At 38.4% G+C, this 14,712-nt stretch overlaps 1 protein-coding gene across 2 annotated transcripts in view; it reads right to left on the reverse strand.

Moving 5' to 3' along the window:
• polq (polymerase (DNA directed), theta) overlaps nucleotides 1-14,712 on the reverse strand; it is a 55,694-nt gene that overhangs the window by 30,604 nt on the left and 10,378 nt on the right. For both annotated transcript variants that reach the window (XM_069888467.1, XM_069888466.1), the window contains exons 6-13: nucleotides 13,661-13,817; nucleotides 13,257-13,365; nucleotides 11,395-11,620; nucleotides 8,285-8,444; nucleotides 6,335-6,481; nucleotides 3,511-3,723; nucleotides 2,057-2,199; nucleotides 964-1,153 (exon numbers count right to left, since the gene is read on the reverse strand). In XM_069888467.1, the coding sequence (XP_069744568.1) occupies nucleotides 964-1,153; nucleotides 2,057-2,199; nucleotides 3,511-3,723; nucleotides 6,335-6,481; nucleotides 8,285-8,444; nucleotides 11,395-11,620; nucleotides 13,257-13,365; nucleotides 13,661-13,817 (1,345 nt within the window). The remainder of the gene's footprint in view (nucleotides 1-963; nucleotides 1,154-2,056; nucleotides 2,200-3,510; nucleotides 3,724-6,334; nucleotides 6,482-8,284; nucleotides 8,445-11,394; nucleotides 11,621-13,256; nucleotides 13,366-13,660; nucleotides 13,818-14,712) is intronic.

Genomic DNA, 14,712 nt, shown 5'->3' on the forward strand with positions numbered 1-14,712 from the left:
GCATCTGCAGACTTCTGCATTTCACTACCTTTGATCAGCCTCAAAGGTATGCAACAACTTATGCAGGGTGATTCAAGGCCTTTCCACCACCTACATTCTCATGACTTGCCTGGATGCACGCAGTTGCAATATAAGATCAGGAGTATCCAGCTGTCGAATTCACCAATATTCACTTCCTCCACTATCAAAGCATCACAGCTCTAGTGCACACCATTCATCAGCTCTAACTGCAGCAATCTGCCAAGACCTCAATATCACCTCCCAAACTCCTTGACAAGTAGGTGCATAATAATACAACCAAATCCAGTCACGTAACCATTCCTTCGACGGGTCAAAATCCACAATTATCTACCAGATAATTACTGTGGGAATAACAGCTTCACTTCACAAAATGCAACAACTGAAGGCAACATCTTATCACCACTTTCTCAAGGGTAGTTAAACTGAGAATTGGTGGCCTTGTCCACAGCATTGAGTAAATGTTTTTTTTAAAAATTGGATCTACGGGATTGCAGAATTCACCACATTAATATGGTGAAGGGAGAAGAAAATAAAATGCAGCTTTCCAGATGTACAGTGAGCTCTGGGAGTAAGGTCTGAGAAGCACAATCAAGGTACAAAGAAAATTATTTATAAATGATCAATCAGAAAATAAAAACAAATTTTACTGGTGGTCCATAAATGTACAAAATAAAACAATGTCACTTTTGAAAACTTCAAAAAAATGTCATTGTTCACTAGTTATTATATTGGATATAGGGTATTAAACAAACTGGGGAAAGGAAAGACAAAAGGAATTTACAACATATTAATGTAAAAACAGATTGATCTGTATAAAAATCAAATTCAAAGAAACACTAATGTTTCTCAAAAATGGTGTGCAATATGGAACAAGCTTTAGAACACTATAAATTGGACAACTTGGACAAACACTAGAATGGGTTAAGAATAAAATAGAATTACCTTTATCTCCTTCTCGGTCCTCTTCCAATATCTGAATGAGCTCATTCTCCATTAAGTACTCAATAGAATCCTCAATGGCGTTGCCCTGGATTAATGTTACTTCTCTTTCAAATGCACTGGCAGCCAACAATGTGTATGAAGTGTAAACACGTACATCTTCTGGAGTGCTGGCCACACCATTTACTATTATCTAATACCAGAATAAATACAACCTTAAATTTGACAATGACCAGAATGTTTCATTTGATTATCTTCATTAATAATCCAAGCTACATGCAATCACAGAATTCTGAAACAACTCCACTTCCCAACCATGTCAAATAATATCTTAAATGTTATTTACTAATCAATTATATAACATGACCCCTTCTGAAACTGCTTGAACATGCATTTATGTGCCTTAATATGTCAGATGCAGTTAAAAAAACCAGCAAAAATATTCACATGGGGACTAATCTTTTGACCAGGAACCACCTGGACATCTGGAGTAATCATAAATGATCGTCGAATCGTGAAAAATAGGGTGTAAGAGAAGGCCATTCATTCCTCTGAGCCGGCACCACCATTCAATACAATTATGGCTGATCATACGATTTTCTCTACATGTCCCTTTAGCCACAAGGCCACATTCAACTTCTTTACAAATACATCTAATGAACTGCCTTCAACTGCTTTCTGTGGTAGGCAGTGCCACAACTCATCTCAGACTAAAATGGTTTACTTATCTTAAACTGTGACCCTTTGTCCTGAACTTCCCCTCATCAGAAATATTCTTCCCAATTGATTGACTGGTGTGCTTGGATCAGTAAATTAGTTGGGGAAGAATATGTAGTCATCAATTACAAACCAAGATTGTAGCTAAAAAAAATTACTTTCACCTCATTTTAAAATCCAACAATTGCAAGATATTTTTAAAAAGGATATCTGCAGACATGAAAGATAATTTAACACTTAATGAACAAGTTTGATTTGGTCCTTATTATTAACAATGAAATGGAAATAAACAACACTGGGCTCCATTGAACCAAAATTGTTCAGCCAAGACCTATAAACACATTGGGTTGAAACAAGTTCCATAGCTTTTAAATCTAACCTCAAGGATAGCTCGAATCATGTTGGTGGTGACTCCCTCTCCTTCCTTCCTCACAAGGCAGCTGTGCACAGGTTTAAGAGAGCCTTGTAATAGGCTCATTCCTTTTGATCTTTCTGAATTTTTACACACCAATATACTTTCACCTTCGACAAAGAATTGAACATTTTAGTATCTTCTAGTTAAATGTTACGTTTTCTTCCTCCATTATCTAAAATAGGGATGAACTCACGATCTTCACTCTCTATTTCACCATCATAAATTATTACAGAAGTTTAAAATATTCAGACTTTGAATACATTTCTTTACACCAGTTCTACAAGGGGTGGCAGGAGATCCATCAATAATGGATAATATTCCTGATCTATCATGATATTGAGAGCTTTTTAATTTCCAGTTCTTTCATACAAAATCATTTTCTTCATCGATGTATAGTCATGGTTTAGAATGATGAACAAAAACAAGTTGAATAGTACATCACACTGACGTGAGATAAATGCCAGAATGGCTGGACTAAATCAATTCCAATTATCTCAATTTTACATATTGGATTAGAACACAATCCATGTACATTTAAATTTTACTTCTTCAAATATAATTTGGTAGAGGATATCAATTCAGTTCGAAGTTCCATATTACTTAATTACACAATTACAAAGTTAAATATGTATGAAAGTTCCTGATTTTCCAGTTAGAATACTCTAAGGGCTCAGGATATCCAAGGGTAGAACACTTTCCAGGGGAAAGTTCTCTCTCACCGTCCCTGACCAGTCACCCCCACCCCCTCCTCACCTGATGGAGAGCGCACGATGAGTGTTACAGGCTGAGTTTGCTGGAAAAGTTCCAACCGCCCCCTTTTTCTTCACTGCCCCCTTGGATCTTTTCACCATTCGCTTTGGGGGGGGGGGGGGGGGCACCACTCATTTTGGGAATGACTGTTCTTAACAATGACTATACATCAATGAAGAAAATTATCCTAAATCAAAGAACTGGAAATGAAAAGCTCTCATCATCACAATATATCAGGAATATTATCCTGTTGATGGATCCCCTGTCACCTCTTGTAGAAGCTGATGTCAAGAAATGTATTCAAAGTCTGAATAATTTATCCTTAAATATGCAATCCATTAAAATAGCACCCAATATAAAGTTAATAATAAATTTCTTGACAGATCAATCTTTTTAAATAAATGTCAATGTCCACTGCAAATTCAATGAAGTCATATACTGGTAGATTGGCATTAGGTATTCAACTATTCTTTAGAGAAAAAGAAGTCTTGGTGGCTCCAATTCCTGGTGTATTGCAGTAAGTTTTAAATCCAAGCAAGTTAGTGATGAGTAATGAGGTCTGTACTCTAGGAAACACCATCAATACCTCTTGCACTGTTTGAATTGCTACCGAAAGGCGAGTTTCATACATTATACAATTACTTCAAATAATAGCAGGCCATGCTAACCCAAGGTATCCACTCCTTTTCTCCCAGCTCTCCCAGACATTTGCTTGTATGTAATAACATCAAGAAGTCGACCATTAAACACTGGTGATCTCACAATCACACGGCGAGCTGGTAAATTCACACCAGAGGAGAGGGTGGAGGTAGCAACAAGAACCCGGATTAAACCCCGACGAAAAGCCCCCTCAATAATATCCCGTTCATCGAAAGTCAATCCTAACAAGGAGAAAAGGAAAAAAAGCACAAATGGGTAAAGTGTTGAAGCTCAACAATTACTAATGTAGACGTTGCACAATTCAATACCAATTTTGGGAAAAACATCGCTCACATCCTCCTTGCAAAACAGCTAAAAAACACCATATGGAACACATGTTCTACTGAGTGCAAGGGTCAGGAATTTCATTATTATAGAAATTGCAAGAAATTAAACCTTAACTTCTAAATTCTTTTATGATTTGTCAATGGTAAGCAATCTTCCTGTCCAGAACTGGTTAATTATGGAGATTGGTAAATTGGAGAGGGTGCAGTGGAGATTCACCAGGCTGTGCCAAGATTAGAGGCCTGAATATGCTGCATCTTTACTCCCCAGAGCAGAGGAGGCTGAGAGGTGATCTTACAGATGCTTATAAAATCATGAGTGAATGTTCACAATCTTTATCCCGGGGAAATAATTCTACATTATTATTCTAGAACCAGAGTGTATACGTTTAAGGGAGAAGGGAGAGATTTAAGAGAGGAATATGTTCCACTCAGAGAAAAATCAGTATCAGGAACAAACTGTGAGAGGAAGCTTGCAATAACAGTTTTCAAAAAAATATTTGGACAGATAGATAGGATGTGTTTGGAAAGATATGGACCAAATGCAGGAAAAGGGACTAGTCCAGAACGCTAAGTTGGTCGACTTAGCGAATTAGCCCAAAGGGTCTGTTCCATGCTGTATGACTATGGTAATTACATCACCAGAGGTTAAATCTATACTTGGGAATTTAGGAGTATATTTGCAACTGATGTCTACTGACCCACAGAGTGACTTTCATCTGAGCATAGTCCAATGTGAAAAGGTAAAGAATTTGGTGAGTGGACATATGATTTAATGGGGAAGTTATTAGCAATATTAAAATAAATATCTTTATTAAAAACATTACAATATTAAAATTGTTGCCAAAATTACAGTAAAACTAAAAATTATAACCAAATTAAAAATAACATGTAGACTGAATAATAACATTTCAAAGAAAGCTAAATAAAACAGATAGAGATGTGTTAATATTTGGAGGTTTGTGAAGATCAGTGAAATTTTATGCAGGCCATACCTACAGCTCAAGGAAATTTGATTCTCAATGAACTGAGTCCGAGCTTTAGACACTGATACATTCCGGAAGGGAGACATTTATCAGGTTGCATTGTACTAGGAAGCAAATGTACCCCTGAGTTAGTACTGTAGATTAGTCAATGGTCCAACATTGTTGGGTGTGACTACAAATCTGACAGTGAAACTAATCCAAGGAGGACTTAAAGGAAGTAGAGCAACTCATAAACTGCAGAAGCTGAAGTCTGTCAATGTTTCAAAATCAGGACTTTTGTCAATAAACACAAAACACTGGCTCATCGTTTTAATTCATTTGAAAACCCGTAACTGCAGGTCTGCACCCAAGATGATGGCGCCTATTAATCGGCAGAAGCCACAAGGGTCTGCAGACTCTGAGGAAGCGGAGGACTGGAGCAGGGCACCAGAGCACAGGAAGATCACGTACTATCTGAGAGGGAGAAGCAGAGATAATGATCCGTTGGGGGCTCTGTGGCTGAGGGACTAGCACATATGGGGGGGTGCTGGTGACTCGTGGCAAGGAACCCATGGAAACTGTGGGCTGCTGGAGACTAATGTAGGGAGTCTTGCGCTGGGCTGCAGACTGCTGGAGACCTCTTGAACTGACTGGAGGGGTACCAAATATCGGCACCGAGATGCGAGGAGGTGCCGAGGCTGCTGAAGGGTTCCTGTCAGAGGTTCGGATCTGGAGTTCAGGTCGCCAATGGTTTTGACTGGATTCTGTGGGTGTGGAGGCTGTGGAAGTGCTGGGAGTGACTGCCTGGGGGCCGGGCCCAATTCAGCCGGTGACCCAATTCCCTGCTGCCTAACCGCCCCCCTGCTCCACTACCTGACAGCCCTCCCACCCTGCTACGACAGCCCCCACCCCTTCCCCACTACCTGACAGCCCCCACCCCCACCCCGCTGGGGAAAGGAGGTTGGCAGGGGCCGTCAAGGCAGAGTTGGTCATCGGGGCAGGGGCGCCCATTGGGGCAGAGGCGGCCAGCTGGGGTGGTCGGGGCAGGGGCGGCTGGCGGGGGACATCAGCGGACGGGGCCGCTCCTGCACCGGGGCCGCTCTCTACGGCTCAAAACATGGCATAGTAATAATGGTCTTCCCTACCCATAATCCCCCATGCAGCTGAAACTACTGTGGGAAGACGGCCATTGCTATGTTGCATATTTATGACGGGTGGCACTGTGGCACCAGTCGCCCCGTCTCCATCAGATCTGGAGCCACTACGAGGCGAGGTGGACAAGGCAACGCTGCAGCAGCCTTTCAGGCTGCCACCTGAAAGGTGAATCCACAAGTTAAGATCCACATCTGCCGCTGCCCTCAAGACAGAGGGTCCATCTGAAAGGGCCTAAAAATTACATGTAGCCTGAAAATAAACTAAAGCAATTAGTTGAGTGCAACAAAAAAAAAACCTTCAAACTGCTTTACATCTCAATATTTTATAAAAATGCTATCATTCAGAAAGATGGCTGTAAATTATATTTTACACTGAAATTAATATAATACCAGCATGGTGAAAGCCCACTCCCTGAGGTACAGTGCGACCCAGCACTGCATCAAGTCCCGTTGGTGATCGCTTTAATTGATCCACAACTTCCTTAAGTTCATCGCTGAGCAGTCCAAAAGGAAGCAATTTAGATGCTTTTACAAATCCTAAATTAAAACACAAACAAAATGTATTGTGAAAAATATGAACTACAAAATTCGATTACATTGATAACACACAATGCCATAGGATAATCACTAACCCAAATCAAAGCACTCGTCAAATATACGTTTTGTGCCTGGATTAGCTCTTCAGAAAAAAGCATCCAACTCGTCCCTACTTTTCTATTTTTATGCCAGAAATGATCATTTATTTCCCCCTTTCGAGAAGTATTCAGTTCTCTTTTAGAAGTTATTTACTGAATTACTCTTGTTAATTTAGGATGCTGGGAAATATAGATGTTTTGTGGCAAACTCATCAAAATTGTAAATGAAATGTGTTAAATGCAATGAAGATAAAACTAGTCAATACCTTAAACAAACACAATATGGAAAAAATGCCCAGTTTACAATAGATCTTGAAATGAGAAATTATCTCCTTTCTGATGCTAAATTCCTGATTTATTATTGCTGATGGACATATACCTGACTTTCAAACAATTGATCTTATTTAGGTCAGTCCTTTTTGTACATCTAATACTTTAAATTCTTCTGGATAATATGGGTTGCTTTTCATTTTTAGCATCATGTCCTACGAACAAATTGGCCCTGCATCGTTAGCAGTGTAGTTTTCTCATGTAGAAGAAATGTGATCATTTATTGACAATTAACGTTTTATAATTACTCAAGTGCTACGAAAATCTCATGGATGATTGATTGCTACATTTTCAGTAACATAATTGTGTATAAGATGTCAGAAATAATTAACTGTTTTTCTAAATTATTAACATTATTTATAGTCAGCTCAAACTATTGCCTCATTGTTTGATTTCCACAATGGTAAATAGTTTCTGATATACGCTTGAAATGACCCTATTGAATCACAGAATTGTTGGGAAACAGAAATGAACCATTCAACCATTTGAATTCATGCTGCTTTTTGTAACAGCAAAATAATATTCTTGTTACAATAGCCCTTACATTTTCCCCACCCTTCCCAAATGCTTAATACTCTTCTTTGAAAGCCACAATTAAATATGCATCCATGGATGTTTCAGTCTCTGAACTCCAGATTATACATATGTACTAGAAAAATATAGTTTTCCTCATTGTGTTTTTATTTCTTTTACCGATCATCAGAAATCTGTTTTGTCTGACATTGCTCCAATAATAACTGTTGAGTTGAATAAGAAAATCTGCAAATGCTGGGATCCATTGCAATATGCTGGTGAAACTCAGCAGGTCATGCAGGATCCATATGAAGTAAAACCACCCAAGCCCTTTGTCAGGAATAAGAAAAAAACAGGCAGATACATGAATAAAGAGATGGGGGACGGTGAGGAGGATGAGAGGAGGGAGAGGACCACAGGCCAACAGGAGAGAGGTAGATACAGGTGGAAGATAGAGAGAAGAAAAATGAACCTATCACATAAACATCCCATTATGTTTATGAAAAAATTATTATAGGAATCTATTATACAAAATAGTAAATTAATTCTATTCCAATATTATCAGTTGTATTCCCAATTATTGAGGGTTTGATGTTCATTAACATTATTTTGGATCTTTCACTTTGTGTGATTCTGATTGTGTGATTGCATTCGTGATATTTTTATTTTCATTTATTTTTGTGTGATGCTATATCAGAACGTTAGATCTGATTTTTTTTTCCCCCAAAATGTCTCTCAAAAACAAATTTAAAATAAGTAAATCTCAGTAAATCGGAGCATCCAAATGATCAACTTCAGAAGGCAAACTAGAATAATTCTCATTTAACTGGAGTTTCAATTAAAGAGCAACGAGGGTACTCACTATCTGTGCCAACAACAGCCCTTCGGTGCACCTGGCAGAACTCCCTGGCTATGGTCTCAGACAGCTTTTCGCACCAATTCTTAGAAGGACAGAAGACAAGGACAGAATGGCCATCGTATATCGTCTCGTAGCAAAGACCAACTATATTATCTTCATCCCCCTGTGCAATGACAATTACAAACTATAAAATCCTCTTTTCATCAGTAATGATAATTCTAGCATTTCTATGAGAATCAAACCAACAGGTACATGTAGTTTCCGTCAAATAATCAGGAAAACTTGCTCCAATTTGTGCATAGTTTTAAATCTTTTGGGGAAGGTTTCAAGGTAACTTTTGAGAAGGACTAAAGCATGAGACAAGAAAAATACCCAAATATTCAGAATCTAAAATTGCCTTGTTTCTACCAGTTAAAGAAAATTACAATTTTGATTTTGAAAATACTCCATTAACTCAAAGATTTTTCAACCATTTACAAACAGAAACCAAGGGTCAAATATGCAACAAAGATGTTCTCTCTGCCTTCACGGAGAATCTTTCAAAGTGCATCTCAAAAACTTTCTATATGGGAAGAAACTCAAATATTTTGTCATGGCTAATTTATTCAAAATTCACTTCAAATAAATTCTTCCCTGAGAGAGAATTCTTTTATGCTCTCAAATGTTTATCAAGTCAGAGCAGAGCTTCAAGATTTCTAACTAACCTCTTCATAAAATGGAAAAACCATTTATTTTTAGTTCAGTTCATGTTTTATTTAGTTCATGTAAAACCACTGATGCTTTTCATTAAAGGTTGTTTCTATGACCAGCTAAACATTAGCTGTCTGCTCAAATGTGAGCCCGTCAGTTCCAAGCCCAACTATTCCTTAATTCCTTAATCCATTGGTGAATAGGTGCTGAAAAAATATACACATTTAACACTATGAGAGCACAATTTGGTCTTTCATTTCAAAGCTAAATATTGAGGTTTCAGTCAGGGTCCACAGATTTAAAAATATTTATGAGAGGATAAAGCTGAATCACGTTACCTGTGAATTTCTCCTTACCCCAAGGGTTTTTGTACTTTTCATCATATTATGTGCTATGTTGTGTCCATTTACATCATTAAATTGTTTCCACAACAGAAATGCTGTTTTGAAAAGTCCCATTATTTCTTGTCCAATACTTGCTAGCATTGCTGACAAGGGAACACGTGAAAATAATTGCTGACAAGGGAACACGTGAAAATTATTGCTGACAAGGGAACACATGAAAATAATTGCTCACAAGGGAACACGTGAAAATAATTGCTGACAAGGGAACACGTGAAAATTATTGCTGACAAGGGAACACGTGAAAATTATTGCTGACAAGGGAACACGTGAAAATTATTGCTGACAAGGGAACACGTGAAAATTATTGCTGACAAGGGAACACGTGAAAATTATTGCTGACAAGGGAACACGTGAAAATTATTGCTGACAAGGGAACACGTGAAAATTATTGCTGACAAGGGAACACGTGAAAATAATTGCTCACAAGGGAACACGTGAAAATAATTGCTGACAAGGGAACACGTGAAAATTATTGCTGACAAGGGAACACGTGAAAATTATTGCTGACAAGGGAACACGTGAAAATTATTGCTGACAAGGGAACACGTGAAAATTATTGCTGACAAGGGAACACGTGAAAATAATTGCTCACAAGGGAACACGTGAAAATAATTGCTCACAAGGGAACACGTGAAAATTATTGCTGACAAGGGAACACGTGAAAATTATTGCTGACAAGGGAACACGTGAAAATTATTGCTGACAAGGGAACACGTGAAAATTATTGCTGACAAGGGAACACGTGAAAATTATTGCTGACAAGGGAACACGTGAAAATTATTGCTGACAAGGGAACACGTGAAAATTATTGCTGACAAGGGAACACGTGAAAATTATTGCTGACAAGGGAACACGTGAAAATTATTGCTGACAAGGGAACACGTGAAAATAATTGCTGACAAGGGAACACGTGAAAATAATTGCTCACAAGGGAACACGTGAAAATAATTGCTCACAAGGGAACACGTGAAAATTATTGCTGACAAGGGAACACGTGAAAATTATTGCTGACAAGGGAACACGTGAAAATTATTGCTGACAAGGGAACACGTGAAAATTATTGCTGACAAGGGAACACGTGAAAATTATTGCTGACAAGGGAACACGTGAAAATAATTGCTCACAAGGGAACACGTGAAAATAATTGCTCACAAGGGAACACGTGAAAATTATTGCTGACAAGGGAACACGTGAAAATTATTGCTGACAAGGGAACACGTGAAAATTATTGCTGACAAGGGAACACGTGAAAATTATTGCTGACAAGGGAACACGTGAAAATTATTGCTGACAAGGGAACACGTGAAAATTATTGCTCACAAGGGAACACATGAATATTATTGCTATCCCTATTTTACTTCCCAGTGCAACACTTGTCCGTGTAAAATTGATCAAATTTATGATATTGCCCACATCCAAATTATTGTTTGATTTAGAAGTATACCTGAATGGAAGCAGAATTGGGCCATACAAATTTTGTCCAAGGCTTCATTCATAACATGATCATACAACTCGAACAGATCTTCTAAATTTCCCACAATTCCATCAAGACCCCTACAAATCTCAATCTTGAAAATACACTTAAATGATCTGGCATTACATTTTGGTGCGGAAAATTCAAAAAGTTGACCTCATTAAAGATGTTCTAAATGGTCAACCTTTGATCCTCTGTGGGACAGTGGCACAGCCAATGGCATGGCACCCCCCCCACCCTCCGGTGCCACTGAGCCAAATTCAATCCTGACCCTGTGCTATGTGAAGTTTGTATGCTCTCCCTGTGACTGTGCAGGCTTCCTCCACATGCTCCAGTTCCTCCCCTCCTACATAGGTTAATTGACTACTGTAAGTTGTCCCTGGTGTTTAGGTGAAGAGAAGGCAGCAGTGTATACCAGTGTAATCAGACCAAAGTTCTTTAGATTTGCATCAAGAATTGAGGAGTCCTATTTCCAATTCTATAATTCAAAATAGAAAATTTCAAGTTGCTAATCATAATTACGATAAGGAAACTCCAATCCTTACCTTTACCTGAAGAGCAGGTTGAAATTCTCGGATCATTGTCATTGATGAATCATAAATTTTATTCCCGATCTTTAACTGCTCCATTAAAGGCACGGGCCTGAAATCTGTGCAATACAGTTCTGCATTGAGCCAAGTTGCTACAGTCCCAAGGTTTGGAAGAGTGGCACTCATCCCCACAATCTGTATTCCATCACGAAGTTTCCATTCTTCTGACGAAATCCTACTGCTGAAATTCAGACATCTCCATTAGCATCAGGACCGCCCAACTTCCAACTCAACATCGGACTACGGGGAGACATTCAAACATGAAGCACCTTACAATAATGATGAAAGACAAATCCAGGACATTAAGGGGTGGATTTTAAACAAAAAGTAATTTACGTTAGTTAAAGAACTGAAAGAGAGAAAGTTTAGTCGACGAATTAGGAAATAAATTGCAATAATCAACAAAATTAAGGGAAATTCAAAGGCATTTTCTCAACAAATTAAAGGCACGAGGGTAAGCGTTGAAAGAGTTGGGCCTATTAGGGACCAAAGTGGCAAGTTTTGTGAAGAACAAGATCTCAAATTAATTATTCACTGATGAGGGGGATGCTGTGGTCTGGCTCAACTTCAATGAGGCCTTTAACAGGGTTCCACGTGGGAGACTGTCGAAGAGACGTTGGCAAATTGAGTCGGAAAATGACTTAGCGAGAGGAGGCAGAGGGCAACAATTTTTGTGATTGCAAGCCTTTGACTGGTAGTGTATCACAGAGGTTGATGCTGGCACACTTCCAATCAAAATAAATAATCCTGATGTGAAAGTAGGAGTACAAGTTTGAAGAATACAAGAGAAACTATACATTGGACATGAAAAATCAGTAGTGTTGCTTACAGTGAGGAGGGTAGACTTTGGTTACAGAAGAAGCTTCTCCTTTTAACAGAGATGTCTACAACAGAGGCCATGGATTGAAGAGACAGAAAATTGAAGAGACGGGAGAATTCGGAAGATCTTTTTCATCAAATAGGTGACTGAAATTTGGAATGCACTGAAAAAAGATTGGATGCAGATGGTCTTACATTTAAGTCACAATTAGATGAGCACTTGAAATGCCTCGCTCAAGAAGGCTACAGGCCAAATGCTGGGAAATAGGTTGAGAAATCAGAGATACAGAGAAGGTGAATCAAAGGTCCCATTTCTGAGCTGTGCTACTCTGTGACGATGATTGCAATGTCAAATGTATTCACATACATTTTTTTCTACAGACACCAAAATGAAATTACATTTAACAAACACCTATTTAGTGTTCAGCCAACATCATGGGAAAAGTCCACAGGACAACAATTCAAACTTATTCAATTCACATCTACCAATACTATTTATTCTTGCTGAATCTTCCCAGCCTTTTAATGCTCCTTTGTACCTCTGTTCTTCCACAAAATATGCAGATTAATGTTTATTAATCTGCCATGAAATAGAATCACATATTCTATGGGCCAATTTTTAAAATCAGAATATTGACATGCTTCTGAATGTTACCCAATTATGCCATAAACTTCAATCATTTCTTGAATTACAGTGTGTGACAAAAGAGGTATGTCATCTAAGGTTCAGAGCAAGAATGTACAATTAGTTAGGAATTAATCATTTGATCTGACCTTTCAATACATTTATAGAACAAATCAAAGAGTTGGGGGGAGTGGAATGAATTAAATAACTGTACTTTCTTCAAACCACAGAATTGTAGTGGTCAAAATGGGAACATCTGTGTTGCCCAATTATTTGATACATGCAAGGTCAGGAGCAAATCTCTGCCACAAGTGAGAAATGTCTGACATTAAAAGAACAGTGGAATTTTTTGTGTGCTACTGTAAACATTTACCTTTTTTCTCTCTTTTTAGTGACGTATAATATCTTGGTTAAGAGAAGTTCCAGCAAGTATCCTCTGTGAGAGTCCCCCAACATATGCAACTCATCTACAACTATTATTCCTATGGGGACAAAGAAACAAAGAAAAAAATCAGAACGCCATGATGATAAGCAGCTAGAATCACACACCATGTGTGATGTCAATATAGACAGAAACAAGCTAAAGTAAAAGGCCAGATAAGAGACCTGTTCTAGCTCGTTAAAAAGCATTAAAAAATGCTGCTGTAAATGCTTGAAACCCACAATAAATCTTAAACTGGTGGAAATACTAAGGACCAGAGCAACATCTACGTAGAGAGAAACAGATTTAATGTTTCAAATCACTGACCGTTCATCAGAATAATTTTGGGTTCTCACCGAGCTGGTGTACTTTCTCCTCTTCAATAATTCTGTTGACGAGTCCATTTGCTTTCTCAATTGTACACACAGCCACATCCAACGATGAAAATCCACCGCCAGGTGAGGTGCTCCCCATATATCCCTCTACTCTCACCATCACCTCTTGGAACAAGTTCTGAGACAGAGACCAAGGATATTCATACATCACATTTTTCTCCCCTTCCTCTCACCCCCCCCCCCCCCCAATTCAGGTAATTTTTGGCAATTGATTATGATACAAACATGGTAAATTATATTGACCAAGTTCTACATCACTTCTCCAAGTGTTCCTATCCAATGTGATACAAAATTATGTACATGCAATGGATTTCAGTCCCATCACTATTCAATTCCATCTGTTTTGTTTTAGTAAAGCATTCTAATGGGGAACAAGACTGAGACCGACTTGGTACATACTGAACTGTTACAATCAGATAAAACTTTCATCTCATCACATTTGACTCAATTTTACATAGAGTCCAGAGGCAAATAAATAACAAATCATCCACCATATCAACTAAAACATGTCAGGAAGAAATGGATATTCAGAAATGATAGACCTTGATTCATTGTGTGAAAGAATTATGAAGAAATTGCGGCTCTTGGAGAACCAGAATGGCGACAGTGCTGTTGAAGTTAAAATATTAGACTAGTATGCAGAAAAACAATAAATATACAACCACATGCCACAGAAGGAGTGCAGTGAGGACTCACCAGACTGGTTTCTGGGATGGCAAATTTGTTCAGTAAGAGGCTGTAAATCTTTGGAATTCTCCATGCTCGGTGTTAGTAGATCATCAATTCATCTCATAATAGATTTCAGGATAATAAAGTTGAAGGATACCTTCAAATCCTTTAACTTTATTGACCTGGAATCTATATGGAGACAAGATTCCAGAAATTTAAAATAAAAAAACCAGAAAATGCTGGAAATATTTAGCAGGTCAACTGTGGGTAAAGAAACAGTGCTAGCATTTTGTTTCAACTGAGAAGGAGACAACCCCGCCCCCCACCCCTGCAATTTGACTCAT

This window comes from Narcine bancroftii, chromosome 7 (genome assembly GCF_036971445.1).
Source record: "Narcine bancroftii isolate sNarBan1 chromosome 7, sNarBan1.hap1, whole genome shotgun sequence".
NCBI classification, from domain to species: Eukaryota; Metazoa; Chordata; class Chondrichthyes; order Torpediniformes; family Narcinidae; genus Narcine; species Narcine bancroftii.